We start from the raw sequence: 19,372 nt of genomic DNA, 5'->3' as shown, positions 1-19,372 counted from the left end.
GAGAATCTGCTGCATATCAAAGGAGAGCAGTAAAGTGAAAATCATGTTGCTTCTCAAATGAATGGAAAAGGGGATTGATTTTTGGAATGTACTCAGAAGCTTTTTTTAAAGATTGATTTATTCGGTGGTGTGTGCATTTGGTTGTTATCTTGCTGTTCATAAGAGAATTTTATGCCACAAGCAGGTGATGAGCTTGAAGATTTTGCCATAAAGATAAGCCTAATTATCTTTCACCTTTTCCCTCTTTCTTATGGAAATTTAGGTTAAAAGCATGACTGATAAGTGTCAAATTGGGCATGGGATTGGAATTGTAACATTCACTGTGGATTCCAGTGTTTAGGATGCCCAGATGCTTGTGTGCACAGGTGCATACTGCAGTGGTTTATAACAGCCTTGCACACAGCATGGGTTTCTCAAGAACAAGTCATGTCAGACTAACCTTATCTCCTTTTTTGAGAAAGTTACTACCTTGCTGGATCAGGGGAACACTGTAGACATAGTTTATCTTGATTTCAGTAAGGCTTTTGATAAGGTTCCACATAATATTCTTATTGATAAATTGGAAAAATGGTGTTTAGATCCTATTTCTGTTAGCTGGATTTGTAACTGGTTGACATATTGCACCCAAAGAGTGCTTGTTAATGGTTCCTCATCCACTTGGAGAGGAGTGACTAGTGGAGTGCTTCAGGGATCTGTCCTGGACCCTGTGTTGTTCAAGATCTTTATAAATGATTTGGATGAAGGAATAGAGGGGATGCTTATTAAATTTGCAGATGATACTAAATTGGGAGGTGTAGCAAATACAGTAGAAGACAGAGCCAGGATACAGGATGATCTTGACAGGCTGGAGAATTGGGCTAAATGCACTTCAACAAAGACAAATGTAAAGTTCTGCATTTAGGTAGGAAAAATCAAATGCATAATTATAGGATGGGGGACACTTGTCTCAGCAGTTGTGTGTGTGAAAAGGATCTTGGGGTCTTAGTAGACCAAACACTGAATATGAGTCAGCAGTGTGATGCGGTAGCTAACAAGGCAAATGCGATCTTGGGCTGTATCAACAGAAGTATAGTGTCCAGATCATGCGAAGTGATGGTATCGTTTTACTCTGCGCTGGTTAGACCTCACCTAGAGTATTGTGTTCCATTTTGGACACCACAATTCAAAAAAGATGTAGACAAGCTGGAACGTGTCCAGAGGAGGGCAACAAAGATGGAGAGGGGTCTGGAGACCAAGTCCTATGAGGAAAGGTTGAAGGAGCTGGGTATGTTTAGCCTGAAGAGGAGAAGACTGAGAGGTGATATGATAACCATCTTCAAGTACTTGAAGGGCAGTCATATAGAGGATGGTACTGAGTTGTTTTCTGTTGCTCCAGAAGGTCGGACCAGAACCAGTGGGTTTTAATTAAATCAAAAGAGTTTCCATCTAGACATTAGGAAGAATTTGTTAACAGTTAGAGCAGTTCCTCAGTGGAACAGGCTTCCTTGGGAGGTGGTAAGCTCTCCTTCCCTGGAGGTTTTTAAGCAGAGGTTAGATGGCCATCTGTCAGCAATGCTGATTCTGTGACCTTAGGCAGATCATGAGAGGGAGGGCACATTGGCCATCTTCTGGGCATGGAGTAGGGGTCACTGGGTGTGTGTGTGGGAGGTAGTTGTGAATTTCCTGCATTGTGCAGGGGGTTGGACTAGATGACCCTGGTGGTCCCTTCCAACTCTATGATTCTGTTAAAAGTGAACAGCCAACAAGCAGGGGTTGGTGGTTGTATCACATGACAAGCTGTGTTAAATTACTGTGTAAACTGGCTTCAACCATGTAATTTCTTCCAAAGATGTCACCAACATTATTTGGTGACAACACAGAGAGCAACCAATTATTTAGTGGGGTGTATGATGAGGCTCTTGAATATGGCTTGTAACAGCAATTTCAAGGAACATCAACCTTATTATAGATTGTGGTCTTTTGATAGGAACTTAGGAGGTCTGAATTCAAGTTCCAGTTCATACTTGAGTAACAGTGCAGTCTTATGTAGAGTTACTGCAATCTATACTATTAATTTCTTTATATCTTTTAGCCCACTGTGGTCTCTTATCAAATGGATTTTTCAGATTACTTTAGACTCTGTGCAATCCTAGATACCTGGCAGTTGCAGGCTGGGAACAGAGAGAATAGATTTTGTGGTGTTTTCATTCTTGAGTCTGGACTATACATTCCAGGGGACAGCAAAGAAAGACATCTGACAAATTAGCACACAATTGTGTGCATCAATCTCATTGATTTCAGTGTGTTGCAAAGTATTGCCATGTTGGACAGCAGCCACAGAATGAGACTGCTGAATGCTTGCTTGTCTGTGGCTTGCTGGGAGTTTAGATAGCAAGGATTTTTTTTAATGGAGTTAAATGGAGTAGCAGTTGTCTAGAAAAGCTTCAGTTTTTTGTCTTTGCACACAATGAGGTTAATTAGCGTTAATTGCCCTCAGCTAATATATGTGAAAATGCAAGCAGTAGAAGTCGGCTAGCTGTCCCTCCAATACTGCTAAAAGTGCCATATATATTTTTAGAACTAATAATGATGGTATAATTTCTCCTGTTCTCAGGCCCCTTTGTCATTTTATTCAGAAGAAAACTTCAGGACATTTCATGCTTCATGCATGGCATCATTAATGTGGCTTTAAAAACTTCTTCAGATCATGGCTTGCGTTTGTACATTCATTTTTTATTGTTACTCTTCACTACAGTATCTATTTATTTCATTTATATCCCACTCTTCTAGCCAATGGGGACCCAAAGCCTTCTCTTCTCCATTTTATCTTCCCAACAATCCTCTGAAGTAGTTTAGGCCAAGAGAGAGTGATTGGCCTAAGATCACTTAGTAAGCTTCAATGGCAGAGGGAGGATTCAAACCCAGGTCTCTCAGATCCTAGTCCAACACTTTACACCACATTGGCTCTCATCTGTAGGGATTTCCTATTTTTATCTGAATGATAATGTTCTCTTCCCCACCCCTTGAGGACAAATGTGATACTGCTGTCAATTTGTGTATGTGTGTGTTTTTTTCTCCTTCAGATGTATATCACCAACACAATAAAATCCAGAGGAACAAGGCTAGCAAAACCAGTCCTTTGTTTGAGCTTAATGTGTATGGCCTTTCTTACTGGTATCAACAGAGTAGCAGAATATCGAAATCATTGGTCGGATGTGATAGCGGGATTTCTAGTTGGCATTTCTATAGCAGCGTTTTTGGTAAGTATAGTTACAGCCTGCTTAAAATAACACAACAGCAAAAGGGAGGGGGCTGGGAGAAGACAAAATGGGCAGGAGGGAGTTTTAAGAGACCAGGACAGCCAACAGAACATCATAGATGAAAAAAATGTTGCTGTCCTCAACCACAGGCCTGGCAGAACATCTCTCTCTTGTAGGCCCTATGGAACTGAGAAAGGTCCATTAGGGCCCAGGTCTCCTTACACAGAGAGCTCCCCCAGGCAGGGATCACAGCTAAAAAAGGAAGTGGCCCTGGTCGAGAACAGCCGGATAACCTTTGGGCCAGGGGTCACCAGGTGTTTATCCAAGGAAGAGTGCAAGGCTCTCTGGGGGGTGGGGGTGGGGTAGAATGGGAAAGGTGGTCCTGCAAATATGAGGTTCCCAGACCACTTAGGGTTTTGAAAGTAATCATCAGCACCTTGAAACTGATCCATAATTCGATTTGAAGCCAGTGCAGCTAGCGGAGCACAGGTTGACTATGTGCCCTCCAAGGAGTTCCCGCTAGGGTCCATGCAGCTGCGTTCTGGACCAATTGTAATCTCCGGAGCAGCTTCAAGGGTAGCCCCGCATAGAACGAGTTACAGTAGTTCAATCTGGAGGTGGCCATTGCATGGATCACTGTGGCTAGGTCCTGGTGGGACTGATAGGGCTTAAGCTGCCAGACCCAGCAAAGGTGGAATAAAGCCAACCTGGCAACAATGGTGACCTGGGTCTCCACAGAAAGAGAATCCTCCAGGATCACCCCCAGACTTCAGACAGAGGCTGATGGTATTAACTGTTCTCAATCAAGGGTCAGCAATAAATTCACCCAAACTGATCCACCTCGGCCCAGCCACAGGACCTCCATCCTTTTTGCTCCTTGGCTTTCCCCATGAACATGGTACATGTAAATGTGTGCACACATGTGTACTGGTTTGGCTGAAAATGAATCCAAGCTCTCCACCCCTGCCCCAAAGCATTTAAGCATCAGTTTAAATACTACAGGTGGTAACTGTATACAACAAAGAGCTAATTAAAAACACACCAGCCACGAGCAGTGGCACCCTGAGCAAAGTCACATCTTTCTACTGATTTCAATGGACTTAGACTGGAGTTACTCTGCATAGGACTGCAGTGTTAGAACTGTATTAAGTTATTTTTTAGAGATGTTTTGAAGATCTCATTCAGTACAGAAGAGTACATTAATAATAATTATTTATATCTTAAGCACATGGAGTTGGATCCAGTGGTAATTTTCTGCCAACAGGAAGCATTGCATCAGAGGAAAGAAATTGCCTCCCTGTGTTCTCACGTTGCAGCCCACTAAAGTCTCCCAAATGCTGCTTCTGGAGATAGGGGACCCCTTGGAAGAACATGAGGGGTGAATTAGGGGTCCTCAGTGGGTAAGAAGAATCTCTGAAAATCACTCTCCCCTAACCCACCCACCCACACCTAGTGGCAGAAAATTACTGCTGGATCCCATCAGTACAATTCTTCCATAACATTTAATTTTCTCTTTCTAGGTTGTGTGTGTGGTAAATAATTTTAGAGGTAGACAACCAGAAAATGGACATTCTCACATGGACAATCTGGTCCAGATGCCTATGATCAGCATTCCACGGGTAGAAAGTCCTTTAGAAAAGGTAATGTTCTTCCGGATGGGTTTCTTGTTGAGTCTGTACAATTTGTACAAATTCTACTGCCTCGAGTATTTAAATCTTCTGATTTATAGTCTCAGCTGTCACTAATAGAAGGCTAGTGCTGCCCCCTTTAAGTTCTCCAAGATTGTGTGATACCATGTAGAAAATCAACTGTGGTCTCCAGGAGCCTGGAAACAGCAAATTATGACACATTTAAAAGAATCTGAGAGCTTAATCATTGTTTTCCAAATGTGCCCGTCCCATGTATATGCAATGAGGAGAAACTTCCTGTGATGCTCAAGCCATGTTTAGTTAAGAGATCCTTGTGCAGGTCAAAAGAATATTCAGACATTGAACAGTATTTCTTAGGTCCACTATCCCCATTCCTGGTGAACAAAAGTTCAGTGTGTGATAGATTGAGACAATCATGATAGCAGGACCGTTTACTGCTTAAAATTTATATTGCAGAGATGATTTGCCATTGCCTTTCCCTGCAGTCTTCCTTGGAGGTCTCCCTTCCAAGTACTGACCCTGCTTAGCTTCTGACAACATCGGGCTGTACCATGCTTTGTTCCCTCTTATTTCATCCAGTGTGTGTGTGTGTTTAGTGCCGTCAAGTCGCTTCCGACTCATGGCAACCCTATGAATGAAAGTCCTCCAAAATGTCCTATCTTTGACAGCCTTGCTCAGATCTTGCAAATTGAAGGCTGTGGCTTCCTTTATTGAGTCAATCCATCTCTTGTTCGGTCTTCCTCTTTTCCTGCTGCCCTCAACTTTTCCTATCATGACTGTCTTTTCCAGTGACTCTTGTCTCATGACGTGACCAAAATACGATATCCTCAGTTTAGTCATTTTAGCTTCTAGGGTCAGTTCAGCCTTGATTTGATCTAGAACCCACTGATTTGTTTTTTTGGCAGTCCACGGAATCCGTAACCCTCTCCTCCAACACCACATTTCAAAGGAATCTATTTTCTTCCTATCAGCTTTCTTCACTGTCCAGCTTTCACACCCATACATAGTAATAGGGAATTTCATCCATTACACAGAGGCAAACTAGACTTTCTGCAAAGCATGCAGTTAATGTATTATATGATATCTATGCTTCTAAACCCATGTTTTTGGCATCCACACTTTACATTTTTAGGTGTGTCCTTAAAACATTCTAGGTGTACATCTAAAAATATGCCCCAGTCTACAGTTACAGACTATTCAAACCTAACAGACTATTCAAACCTAACAGTTACAGACTATTCAAATCTAACACACAGTTGCCAAAATGCAGATATGTATCCCCATTCTTATAAAAAATAATGTACCCACCAAGCATGATAAGGATGAGCAACACAATGTGAATGTGGAGCAACTCCCTTGCCAGTGCTTCTGTGTCTTGCTGGATTGGTGCAATAATGCATGAAGTGGCCCCCATAGAAAGTGATGTTCCTTGGGGGTGTTTTTGTTTTACTTCACTTCATAAACTGCCAGCTCTTGGGAATGAACCTGTCCATTTAAAAGACATTTGCGTGTAGGGACTGTAGTACAAGCCTTTTATGTGTTTCATTCAGTTCCAGCTGCAGGAAGAAAAGTACCAGATTTCTTTTCAGCATTCTCCAACAGGCCTGTTAAACTAAACATGTCTAAGTAAGCTTTTTTGACACTTTGTCAGAAAGAGGACACCATCTCATTTGCTCGAGCAAGCATTTAGTTGATGAATGTGTGTCTTTGGTGTAATTCATTCTGTTAGCTCTTTGCAAGGCATCAAAATAAAGCAAAATATTGGCTGCCCTGGGAAGGGCTGTTGTAAGGGCCAAATTAGATGCAAGAAGGGGCAACTTCATTTGTTTTCCCCCTTTCTGGTCCATTCATTTATGAATGCAAACCAAAGAGGTTTATCTGGAAAATGTTAAAATTACAAATATATAAATTTTAATAAGGTGCACATGTAGATTAAAAGCATAAAACTCCTAGTAAAGGCAAAAACTTACACATTCAGTATATACAAACATAAACAACTGCGATGTACGATCTTTCCATGACCAATATGAGATCCAAAAAGGACCAGATGCGTTTCGGCCTGGATAGGCCTTCCTCAGTGGTCAGTATAAAATTATAACTTATCACACATCCTAATATTATAATCATAACATAATGAGCAGTAAGAAATATCTAAAAGCCCTTCAGGTACAGTGAAGCTCCCTGTGAATTTCTTTATTTCTTATACGTTAAAACCTGGCTTCACTGTCTCACCTTCTGTTGTATGCTGGGTTCTTAAGGATTTGGATACATCAAGCAGTGTATTAGATCAAATGGATTCTGAGCTAATGTAGGGTACAGCCATTCCTAGCCCTAACAGACAGTTAAATATGCATGTGACACAAACTGGGATGCACAAGTGGGAAGCTGAGGGTGGCAGAGGTAATTTTCACCCTATTTCTCAAAATCTCCCCTTTCAGGGATCTGAGTAAGCAGGTTTCTCCTGTAACTGACTCTCAGCTGTTTTCAACATTCTGGATCATATTCTGTCCTCATCAGGCCGTTTTTAGGGCTTTTTATTTTAAAATTAATTTACAGAGTCATATTTTTACAGCATACCTGGTATTTTTGCAGTCATATTTTTACAGCATATTTTACAGCATACAGCCTAAGAATGTTGTGACTCCTACCTTGTCTGTGGTGCCCCCTTTGTGCTGATTTCATCATCCATACAGGGGCTGAGGCTGACCACTTTACAGTTGGGCATGTTATGAAACTTCTTTCATTTACTATATCCTTATCTACTCTTAAGGTAACAAAAAGAAATAACAAACAGCCTTCCGGTCTGATTTAGAAACGAGGTAGAGTTTAATTGGAAATGTTATGCAGTATAGAGAATATATCCTAATGGCAAATAACGGCAATTAATTATACGCTAATTCCATGTAATTGGCATGCAGTCACATAATCACATTTAACATAAGAACATAAGAAAGGCCATGCTGGATCAGACCCAAGTCCCATCACATCCAGCAGTCTGTTCACACAGTGGCCAACCAGGTGCCTCTAGGAAGTCCACAAACAAAGACGACTGCAGCAGCACCATCCTGCCTGTGTTCCACAGCACCTAAAATAATACGCATGCTCCTCTGATACTAGAGAGAATAGGTATGCAGCATGACTAGTATCCATTTTGACTAGTAGCCATGAATACCCCTCTCCTCCATGAACATGCCCACTCCCCTCTTAAAGCCTTTCAAGTTGGCAGCCATCACCACATCCTGGGGCAGGGAGTTATACAATTTAACTATGCGTTGTGTGAAGAAATACTTCCTTTTATCTGTTTAGAATCTCTCACCCTTCAGCTTCAGCAGATGACCCCGCATTCTAGTATTATGAGAGAGGGAGAAAAGCTTCTCCCTGTCTACTCTTTCCATACCATGCATAATTTTATAGACCTCTATCATGTCTCCCCATAACCATCTTCTTTCCAAGCTAAACAGCCCTAAGCGTTTTAACCACTCTTCATAGGGCAGTTTCTCTAGTCCCCTGATCATTTTGGTTGCTCTTTTCTGCACCTTCTCAAGCTCTGCAATATCCTTTTTAAGTGTGGTGACCAGAACTGTACACAGTATTCTAAGTATGGTCACACCATAGATTTGTACAAGGGCAGTACGATAGCAGCAGTTTTATTCTCTGTTCCTCATTTAATTATGGCCAGCATGGAATTTGCCTTTTTTACAGCAGCCGCACACTGGGTTGACATCTTCATTGAGCTATCCACTACCACCCCAAGATCCCTTTCTTGGTCTGTCGCTGCCAGCACAGATCCCATCAGTGTATATGTGAAGTTGGGATTTTTTGTCCCAATATGCATCACTTTACACTTACTCACATTGAATCTCATTTGCCATTTTAATGCCCATTCTTCCAGTATGCAGAGATTCTTCTGGAGCTCTTCACAGTCCGATTTTGTTTTAACCACCCTAAATAATTTGGTGTCATCTGCAAGCTTGGCTACTTCACTGTTTAACCCCAACTCCAGGTCATTGATGAACAGGTGGAAAAGCACCGGTCCCAACACAGATCCTTGAGGGGCCCCACTGCTCACATTCCTCCATTGTGAGAACTGACCATTGATTCCTACTCTCTGCTGCCTATTTTTCAGCCAGCTCTCAGTCCATAAGAGGACTTGTCCTCTTATCCCATGACTATGAAGTTTGCTTAGCAGTCCTTGGTGGGGGACTTTGTCAAAAGCCTTTTGGAAATCCAAATACACAATGTCCACAGGCTCATTCCTGTCCACATGCTTATTGACACTTTCAAAAAACTCTAAAAGGTTAGAGAGACAGGACCTACCTTTACAGAAGCCATGTTGGGTTTTGCTCAGCAGGGCTTGCCCTTCTATAAGAACGATTATTCTATCTTTAATAATGCTTTCCATTAATTTACCTGGAATAGAAGTTAAGCTAACTGGTCTGTAATTTCCTAGGTTCCCCTGGAACCTTTTTTATAAATGGGTGTTACATTGGCCATTCTCCAGTCCTCTGGTACATAGGCTGATCTAAGGGACATGTTACATATCATTGTTAGGAGTTCAGCCATTTCTCATTTGAGTTCTTGAATAACTCTAGGATGAATACCGTCTGGTCCCTGTGACTTGTTAGTTTGCAGTTTGTCTAGACCAGGGATGGGGAATGTCAGGCGTGGGGGCCATTTAAGGCTTTCAAAATCATTTGGTCTGGCCCTTCGTGGGTCCTGGCAGATCTGTAGCTCAGAAGGATCTAGGACTGGTGATCCTCCCCCTCCCGCAGACAGGAATAGCCTCTATTCAAGGCAGATGTGAGTTTGTTTTGTCGAGAAAATGAACCTTTTCCCCCCCTTGCAGAAGAGTCGTTAGCTTTGGAGCTGCTAGGACCTCCCAAGAAACTGTGTTAACCCTTTCCCACCCAGGCCATGGAGAAATGTATTCCCTCTGTACTACAAGAGGGCTGGGGGCAGAAGTGGCGACAATGGAGGGGTTAAAGGAGGCAAGGCCAGAATGCGCAGGGGCAAGTTCTTAGCCAGTGTGTCCTCATTTCATTCCTGCAGGCAGAGGTAGCAGGAGCTTGCTGTAGAATCCGGCCCTGACCATGGGGAGCAGGAGCAACTCCGGCGTGCAGCTGGATGGCTACGCCCGGCTGGTGCAACAGACCATCCTGTGCCACCAGTTGGATGCCTGTCTGCTTGCCCGTGCCGGGGGGGGGGGTTGTCATCTGGGGCAGCTGCCTGCTTGGGGCTTGGTCAGCTAATTTTTAAGTTGATAATTTTGAATGGCCCGCGAATGATATTATAAATATCCAAATGGCCCTTGGAAGAAAAAAGGTTCCCCACCCCTGGTCTAGACGTTCTAGGACTTTCTGCCATGTTACCACTATTTGCTTCAGTTCCTCATTCTCCCCTCCCCAAAATCTCTGATCAGGAGAATGCATCTGCCCTATATCTTCAACAGTGAAGACAGATGAGAAGAATTCATTTAGTTTCTCAGCAGTTGCTTTATCCTCCCTTAATGTTCCTTTATTCCCATTGTCATCCAACGGTCCAACTGCTTCCCTACTCCAAATGTACTTAAATAATTTCTTATTGTTGGTCTTGATATGTTTAGCAATATCAAAAAAATTTTTTGCATCTCTAATTGTTTGCTTGCCCTGACTTGGATGGCCCAGGCTAGCCTGATCTCGTCAGATCTCAGAAGCTAAGCAGGGTGAGCCCTGGTTAGTATTTGGATGGGGGACCACCAAGGAATGCCAGGGTTGTTGTGCAGAGGAAGGCACTGGCAAATCACCTCTGTAGTCTCTTGCCATGAAAATCCCCCCAAAAAAGGGATCACCATAAGTTGGCTGCGACTTGAAGGCACTTTACACACACACAATTGTTTGCTTGCATTTCCTTTGTGCAAGTTTGTTTTTGCTTTTGTTTGCCTTGTTTGGGCAAGCCTTCCATTTTCTGAAGGAAGCCTTTTTCTCTCTAATAACTTCTTTCACCTTACCCGTTAGCCATGGTGGTGACCTCTTGGTCTTATTACCACCTTTCCCAACCTGCGGTGTACAATCTAGCTGAGCTTCTAGTATTGTGGACTTGAGTAACCCTCCAAGCCTTTTCCAGAGATTTAACCCTCCTAATTGTTCTTTTCAACTTCCTCTTTACCAGGTTTCTCATTTTAGAGAAGTTCCCTCTTTTAAAGTCAAAGGTAATTGTGTGAGATTTCACAGGCACTTTCCCACATTCATATAAATTAAATTTGATGCCATTGTGATCACTATTGCCAACTGGCTCAGCTACATCCACATCCCTCACTAAGTCTCTGGCAGCACCACAGAGTCCAGGATCGCCTCCCCTCTTGTTGGGTCTGTGACCAGCTATTTAAGGGCACAGTCATTGAAGATGTCTAAATTTTTTTATCTCTTTGGCTTGACTGCAGCATGCATTTATCCAGTCAATATGAGGGTAGTTAAAGTCTCCCATTTTTACTACATCATTTTTGCATGCTTCCCTGATTTCATTCTCCATCTCTAGATCACCCTGAGCCTTTTGGTCAGAGGGCCGACAGAACGTCCCCAGCACTAAATTACCTTTGAGGCCCGGAATTGTCACCCACAAGGATTCTGTAGACAAGTCTGCCCTTTTTATTGTTTTATTGTTTATTAGATACTATGCCTTTCTTGATATACATATCAACACCCCCTCCAATACGCCCTTCCCTGTCATTTCTATAGAGTTTGTAATCAGGGATGACTGTATCCCACTGGATCTCTCCCCTCCACCAGGTTTCTGTAATGCTCACTATATCTATGTTTTCCTTTAAAACCATGCACTCTTAACTCCCCCAATTTCGCTTGGAGGCTTCTAGCTTTAGCGCAGAAATACCTCCACATGGTCTTTCTCTTTCGACTTGCCTGGCATGTGCCCTTGGGCATCCTTAAGTGGCTATCCCACTTTATTTTACCATCCCCTTTTATGGCCGTTAACGCATGGGTGCAGCGAATTGGCAAGGTCCCCACGCATGTGCTTTCCACAAGCGTGCGTTGACCCCTCTGCCTTTCGCTACATTCCTGGGAGAACTAATTCCTCTGTTATTGCGACTTAAATGAAAGTCGCCCAACAGAGGAAGGAGCTCGCCCGTGCATGCCGGGCGCCCGGATCGACTCCCCACCGGGAGACTTCTGGGCCCTGGCAGCAGCGGCAGCAGCTCCTTTCCCTGCTGGGAGGAAGACACTACCCAGCCCCGGCAGGGAGAGCAGCAGCGGCGGCACCTGTTCCTCCCCTAACCCCCCACTCCCGCCTCTCTCTCCCCTCTCCCCACGCCGCCCCCCCACTGGCGTTTGAAGCTCATCTCCGAGCAGCCTGCCCGGTGAAGGTTTGTGGCGATGGGAAGTGCGCAGACCTGGCGCGCCGGAAGGGGCTGCCGCCGCTTCCCCTCTGACAGCGGGGATCCAGGCAGCAGGCTGCTTGGAGGTGAGCTTCAAATGCCGGCCAGGGGGGGAGAGGGTAGGGTGGGGTGGGGGAGGAAAAGGTGCCGCTGCTGCTTTCCTGGCCAGGGCCGGGCAGTGACTTCTACCTGGCGGGGAAAGCAGCCGAATTTGTTTGTCCCTGTTTTATGTCCCCGTGCGTTCAATTTTTTGAATGCGGGAACATAAAACGTGAGATAGACCAGGGACAAATAAATTCGATTATGGCCATGCGTTAATGGCCTATGTCTACATCTGTTCCTTTTTGATGATTTATTTTTTAATTATTTTTTTAAAAAGGAAAGAGGTATCTGTTTCTGATGCATAAAAGCTGAAGGTAACTACATCTTCAATGATGATTTATTAGAAGGACTTTAACCCCATCCAAGAATATATTAGTCTTTAGGATTTTAAGTAGGAGGATGGAAGCCAAGAAACCTGAGTAATATTTTCTGCACTCCTTTTCTCTACCATCACTGTTTTCTTGACTCAACCCCAAATGTATTCTATTTCTCTAATCCTCCTCCTACTAGCCCGTGAAGGCAGGAGAAAAGAAATCTACTTACCTACTTAAGACGGACTGGCATCTGGAATGTGTATGTGGGCCACATATTAGAAATTCAAGTTAGGCTGTATCCTGGTAAAGGAAAATCCAGCCTGGTGGGGTTCCTTGCCTGCCCAAGGAACTGTAAAATGGAGTTTCCAATGTGAGGGTCACATGAGATACATGGCAAAAAGATGCTCACAATATTGCTGCTTCCTCCTCCTGTTGAGAAAGAACACACCTACCACCAGCAACTGAAAACAGCCCAGCTTCCTCCCAGTCATGGGTGATATTAACCTCAATAGCAATACTTTCATTTGCCTAAGCATCCGTGAGGCTGAAGCTCTCAGGATTTCTGGTGGGGGGGATGCTGAAAGGATCACCAGGCCACATCAGAAATGGCAGGAACTACCTCTGCTCATCACAGATCAATCAGCTGTAAAATATACTAACTCTGCCTCAAAAAATGCAGCAGTTCACATATTTTGGATACTACATTGGCACTCTTGTGGAAGTGTGTATGAAAACATTAATCTTTAACTACATTTACCTCTTCCCTAAGAACTACAGAATAAAAGAATGCACAGACCCAGAGCTGTAAACATTCCCTTTGCAAGTGTGTGGTATAAAAATTAAAATGTCAAACAAGGTCCAAAGAGATCAAGGTTCAAACACCAGCTCTCCCAGTGGGAGACCTTGGATGATTCTCTTTTTCTGTCAGTCCAACTCACTTCACAGGGTTGTTATGATAAAATGGGGCGGGGGAGGCATATACACTTGAATTCCTTGGAGGGTAAAATTAAAATGTAATAAATGTGGGACCAGCATTTTCTTTACCACCAGCAGTTTCACAGGTTTTGGTTCATTTGTTCTTTAAATGAAGACAAATGTGCATCACATACTCCCATGGGAGGTGTATCTTTTTTTAAAAAAAAAATCTAGCTAATCATAGAGCTGCAGCTAAAGTTAATACAGGAACTATCCATAAGCCATAAATATGCTGTCAGAAAAGATAAGATTAGATGTCTCAAGACAAAAATAGATACAAAACATATATCTTTGTTGTAGGTGTTTCATTATGAACAGGTCATATAGGATTGTTCTGGCAGTTTCAGTTATGGGCTCTTATTAAACGTTACCAAACCTAATCTTATTAAATCTTATTCTCTTATTAAACTGTCATTCAAATAGCAACTGACATAAAACCAGTTTGTATGCATATTGTGTGTATGCAAACACAGACTTTTTTTGCTGTTTTATATAGTACTATCAATTTTCATGTTGCTTTATAGACTATAACAAGACAGTTTCTTGCCCCAATAATCATAGAGTCTGAAATCATAGAGACATAATGGAAGCAAAAGGGAGGAAAGAAAGGCAGGGCAGAATGAGTGAGCTTTTCAATTAAATGTACAAATAGGTTTTATATCCACACAAATAAGAACGTAAGAAGAGCCCTGCTGGATCAGACCTGTGGTCCATCTAGTGCAGCATCCTGTCTCACACAGTGGCCAAACAGTACTCTGGAGGTCCAACAATCAGAGGCTAAGGCCCCCTGATATTGTCTCCTGACACTGGTATTCAGAGGTTTACTGCCTCTGAATGTGGAGGTTCCTTTTAGTCATCATGGCTAGTAGCCACTAGTGTTGTGCATGGATGGAAACTCAGAGACACCACAAATTAGTTTTGATATACTGTATAAATTTTAGGAACTATTTCTTATCCAGCTTTTCCCAGCAAAGTATACATCCCTAAAGCAAATTATATCCAGGTATGATTGAAGAATCAGATAGTGTTCTGTAAACAGCTTTCTGGCAAATGTATTGGTTCATCTAGAACTAGAACAATTTACTGGGAAACCTCTCGGATTTCTCTTCCCCTCATGTATTTCCCTCCTTTTCATTTTCACCCTCAAAGAGAAATCAGCTATCACAGATAAAAGTCAAGTGGACTCCTTTGATTTTCAGTTGGATCCAGCCAGCTCTTTTGTGGAATGATCTCATCTAATTCCTCTACTTACTACAACCCACCCATCCCATGTGCCTTTTGTCCATACAGGTGCCACGATACCCAGTATAGACTATTTGGCGGTCAAAGGGGATCCTTTCCTTCCTGTTGCATGACCATAAAAGGTGGTTGGATTCAAGTCTTTTTTTCTTTTTAGCTTTATTCCATCTTACATAACAATACATTTCAATATAGTATCTATCTTGCATCCAGGTTTCTTGAGTATATTAACTCTAAAATTTAACTCTAAAATTAAATACAAAAGGTGAAAGGATACAAGGGTGTGGAAAAAACTCTAGAGAACAGTTTCATGGGGGAAGGGAGAGGGGAAAGTTTATTTCCAATCATTTTTTTCTTTAGAGATGCCAATCCAGGCCTAAAAACAGTGCATTATATACACAGTGTTGCAGAGGTAAACAAGGGGGGGGCACTAGAGTGGAGAAAACCACAGCCATAACAAGGGGAAGGAAGATTTTGATAGATAGACATAGGAAAGAAGTTTGACAGAACAATTTTATTATTGAAAAACTGTTTTAAGGTTTTCTTTCTGTCAGAATTTTCTTTCCTTCGCATTTTCAAAAAATGTTAAATATATAGAGGGCTATCTGTTGTTCCCCTTTCTTCCACACCCCTGAATCAAACGTACAACAAAATCTGGGAAGGGATTCCAATAGGCAACTGAGCCCCTATCTACAAAATAAACCCTAACAATCACCACACTGCAGACACAAACATCCACAGTCAACACTGTTCAACCATACCAAATATTCTCTAAACTGATGACCAACATGAAACCAGGCATCCTGCACACCAAAAGTAACACGACCACCACCACTACAACCATCAGAAAAAAAGTACTGTTTCAACTCCACACCATACCCCCAAGCCCAAAACCGCCCCTGTGGTCCCAGTGGATGACCAAAGGGAAGCATGGCTCCGACTCACCCGACGAGCCCAGTTTGCCGGTCCGGGCTGGGTGGAGCATGGATGAGCTGGATGTGGGCGTGCCAGAGCAGGCGGCATGAGAAGGAACTGAGGCCGCCGCCCGCAGCACGCCCGGGCCGCCTGGTGGCCTCTGGAGGACAGGGAGGAGGCAGCTGGCTGGGAGGGAGGCAAGGCGGTGAATGGAAGCGCCGCGTGCTTCCCCTTTTTCTTGTGGGAGGCGGCTTCCAGGGGCTGCTGGGCCTCAGTTTGAACAGGCCAATCAGGCCCAGGTATGCAGTCAGGGGGCAGGCCTCCTAGAAGCTGGACCGAGTGCTTTCACTCAGGGGCGCCTTGCCTGCATAAAAGGAAGGCCTGCATAAAAGGAAGCAGCTCACAGTTGGCTTCAGGTTGTCCCACCCACCACCACTGTAACAAATGGTTTTGTTGTTTGTAAATATTCTTTGTCACAACCTTGGTGGTTGGCATCGGGGCCAGATCCGGTTTGGGGGGAAAGCTGGCCTCCATGCTCCCTTTCCCCAATTGGAGAACTCCTTTAAAGGGGTTTTGGGGAGGCCTGAAGGGGACATGCCTAATGCAAGGACTGCCAGGGACAAACCAGCTCGGGGCTGTCAGGGAGCATGCCTTGCAAAGGGGGCTGTCTGAATGGCCTCCCACCAAGTGGCAGGAGACCACATAGCTGGCTGACGTACACATGGATCCCAGATACTGCCATCTCCAGTTGGTCCCAGAAGTCAAGCTGGGAGTTAAGGGCATCGGCCTGCAGGTGGGCAGGTCAATGGAAGGATCATGCTCCTATGCCATACCAGTATTTTGCTGTTGCATTCAATAACGTTGTGACCATTTTCATCGAGCTACAGTTTCTGTGTCTTCAATTGCATGTTTTCCCAAGGGGAAAAGGACTGTGGGTCGTTCAGGGGTAGGGAGTAGGAGGCGGCTCATCAGCGCCCCCATGCACTTCAGCACTGGACTGGCAAACACAGCACCTGGGGGAAAAAAACACATCACCCCAACAAACAGAACCCAAGGACGAAAGACCACCCCCTACAAATGCCAACATCCCTAGGGCCAGCGTTCAGTGAAGAGCCTCAAAGTTAGCTGAACTGGAAGCCTGTTTGACCTTTCTGCATTTCCTTTCTAATCTCTTGCTCAGTTATTTCTGCTAGCCGATCCCATTTCTTTTCCTTTCTTCTCTGGCATTCATCATCAGTCTCTTCTGTCTGATTCAACTCCACTTGTGAAATCTCAAGCTGTTCATTAGGGTGAACTCGATTAGGTTGAGATCTGTTTTCACACTCTTTGATTTTGGGGGGCTCAGGAAATGAGGCACTAGTTCCTGCATTTCCATCAGTTGTGGAGTGTCTCTTTGAGATTCCAGTGAAATTATCTTCACAATCTGCCTCGTTCTGGTTATTCTCCTTTGAAGATGACAAGTCAATCACTGGTTCCATCGAAACAGAGGTGGTGTTTAAAGATTTCTCACAATCAGTCTTTGTTCTCAAGGGTCTCCTACAACTGTCCAAAGGTTGTCGTCCCTCCGGAATCATGTCCACAGAGGGAAGAGTTGTATCTAACATATCCGTCATTTGAACAGACATATAATCATATTTAGCAGAGGATGTTTTAGTAGGAGTCCTTGGCTGAGACAGTTGAATCCAATTCTTGATGTGTTTGCTCTGCAGTGCTGACTAGGTAAAAGCAAGCTGAAAGCACCCCCTAACACGATTCTGTCAATATAATTGTTGTAGGTGTGGCTCAATCAAGGTGCTGATGATAGCCAAGAAGAACCATTCCAGCAGAGTTCTTTTAAAGAGCGCCTCTTTAGGGTTTTCTCCTGGATTACAAGAATGGACCAGTTTGAACATCTTCATATAAGGCAATAAACGTATGTGCGCAGAAAAAGCGCACTGGTGTGTTTAAGCGTGATTTTGCAAGTAGCAGACACATTAGCCTTCAGTGCAGGCAAACATCATTCCAAGAAATGGAATTTTAGGGAGCTGTTTTTGTATTCTGTTTAATTACTTACAGAGCAATTAGGGGGAAATTAAAGCGAAATTGCTTATTGAGGAGATGTGTATTTTCATAATTTGCATTTAGTTAGTAATCACATGTTTAATAAGCAGTTAGGAACATTTCATGCACTAAAGTGGGAATCACAATACAAAATAAGGAATCAGTATTCATAATTTACATGAAAATATTAAATATTTCATAGGGACTCCTTGTTTTTCATGAAATGACAATACATCTTAAAGACTAACAGCCCATTCCTGAGGATTCAGGCGCTGCGCTGGGGCAGGGAGAGGCGCAACAATGGCGCAGCCGGGAGGACTCCTAAGGGGGTTGGGGTCGGTGTGCGCGGCCACAGAAAATAGAAGGGAGAATGCAAGGAATGGGGTGGCAGTGAGAGCACCATTGCTGGACAGACTGGGCCCAGCCAGAGCTGTCATGTGGTCGAGGCCCACATCGGGGGAGGGGCGTTATCATGGCAGGGTGGAGCATAGACTGGTGGTGGGAGCGGCAGGGCGGGGTGCAGGATCAGCCCCTCAGTGGAGAGTGCTGGGGAAAGGTTGGGTGCATGGACCAGGAGGGAGGCAGTGGGACCAGGGCAGGAGAGAACGGCCAGGAGATCTCCCGAGGTGGGCAGGAGTGTATTCGGCAAGAGGAGCAGTTGTGACAGAGACATGGATCGCTGTCCCACCAGCTTAGTCTGCCTTGGTGGCCCCCCCAAGACTAGACATCTCCTCGGCACACAGACATCAGACCCCCGGCCAAGACCCTCACTGTCAGTTTGGCTCAAGATCACTCTCATGGGAGGGGCCAGGAGGAGGCCAGGGCCCAGTGCACAAATAAAACCATTGCAAGCTGCAGACCTGTGCCCCCATCTCTTCCCACCTCACCTTGGCACTACAGCAGATCATGGGGTCAGTTCTGGAGACCCACCCCTTCCCACCCACCTCAGACAGGGGCCGGCCACAGCAATGAGGGCCACAGGTGGGGCTACAAGGATGGGGTCACCAGCGGTCCTACAGCCGCTGCAAGCTCTGTTTTTCAACCATGGCAAAGGTGGACCTGCTGAAGAGGGGGAAGGATCCGGCAGCCATCTGAGCTTGAAGGTGTCTCGCTGGAGTAATTGCACCAAGGGGAAAGGGGCAGGGCCAACTGTTCCATCAGCCCCTACATGACGTGGGTCTGGTTAAAAGCATCCTGCCACCAGGGCAGGACATGGGAATGACTCATCTGATCAGATGGCTGTTCCCGTGCTTGTGCAGGCCCCGGGGATCCCAGCATCGACACCGTGGGATGTCCAAGCTCAGATGACAACCAGATCTCTCGAGTGGACAGGCAGAGGTGGTGGCACCTGTGTGGCATTGGATAGCTGACATGTCATGGTGGCCAGGGTGACTGGGGAACAATGGGGGTATTTGCAATGGGTTTCTGGACTGGGCGAGATGTTTGTACAGGGGGGTGGGGATCTGGCTGATGCCCAGTTGTGGGGGAGAGGCAGCCCACCTGATGTTTAGCCCTCCACTCTGACCCGGCCAC

At 44.5% G+C, this 19,372-nt stretch overlaps 1 protein-coding gene across 1 annotated transcript in view; it reads left to right on the top strand.

Annotated features, from left to right (window-relative positions):
• PLPPR5 (phospholipid phosphatase related 5) overlaps window positions 1–19,372 on the top strand; it is a 92,607-nt gene that overhangs the window by 69,571 nt on the left and 3,664 nt on the right. Inside the window, exons 4-5 of the mRNA XM_056844977.1 lie at window positions 3,063–3,239; window positions 4,760–4,879. Of these exons, the coding sequence (XP_056700955.1) occupies window positions 3,063–3,239; window positions 4,760–4,879 (297 nt within the window). The remainder of the gene's footprint in view (window positions 1–3,062; window positions 3,240–4,759; window positions 4,880–19,372) is intronic.

This window comes from Euleptes europaea, chromosome 2 (genome assembly GCF_029931775.1).
Source record: "Euleptes europaea isolate rEulEur1 chromosome 2, rEulEur1.hap1, whole genome shotgun sequence".
NCBI lineage: Eukaryota > Metazoa > Chordata > Lepidosauria > Squamata > Sphaerodactylidae > Euleptes > Euleptes europaea.
The sequence above is the reverse complement of the archived record's forward strand: the minus strand, read 5'-3'. Positions and strand labels throughout refer to the sequence as shown.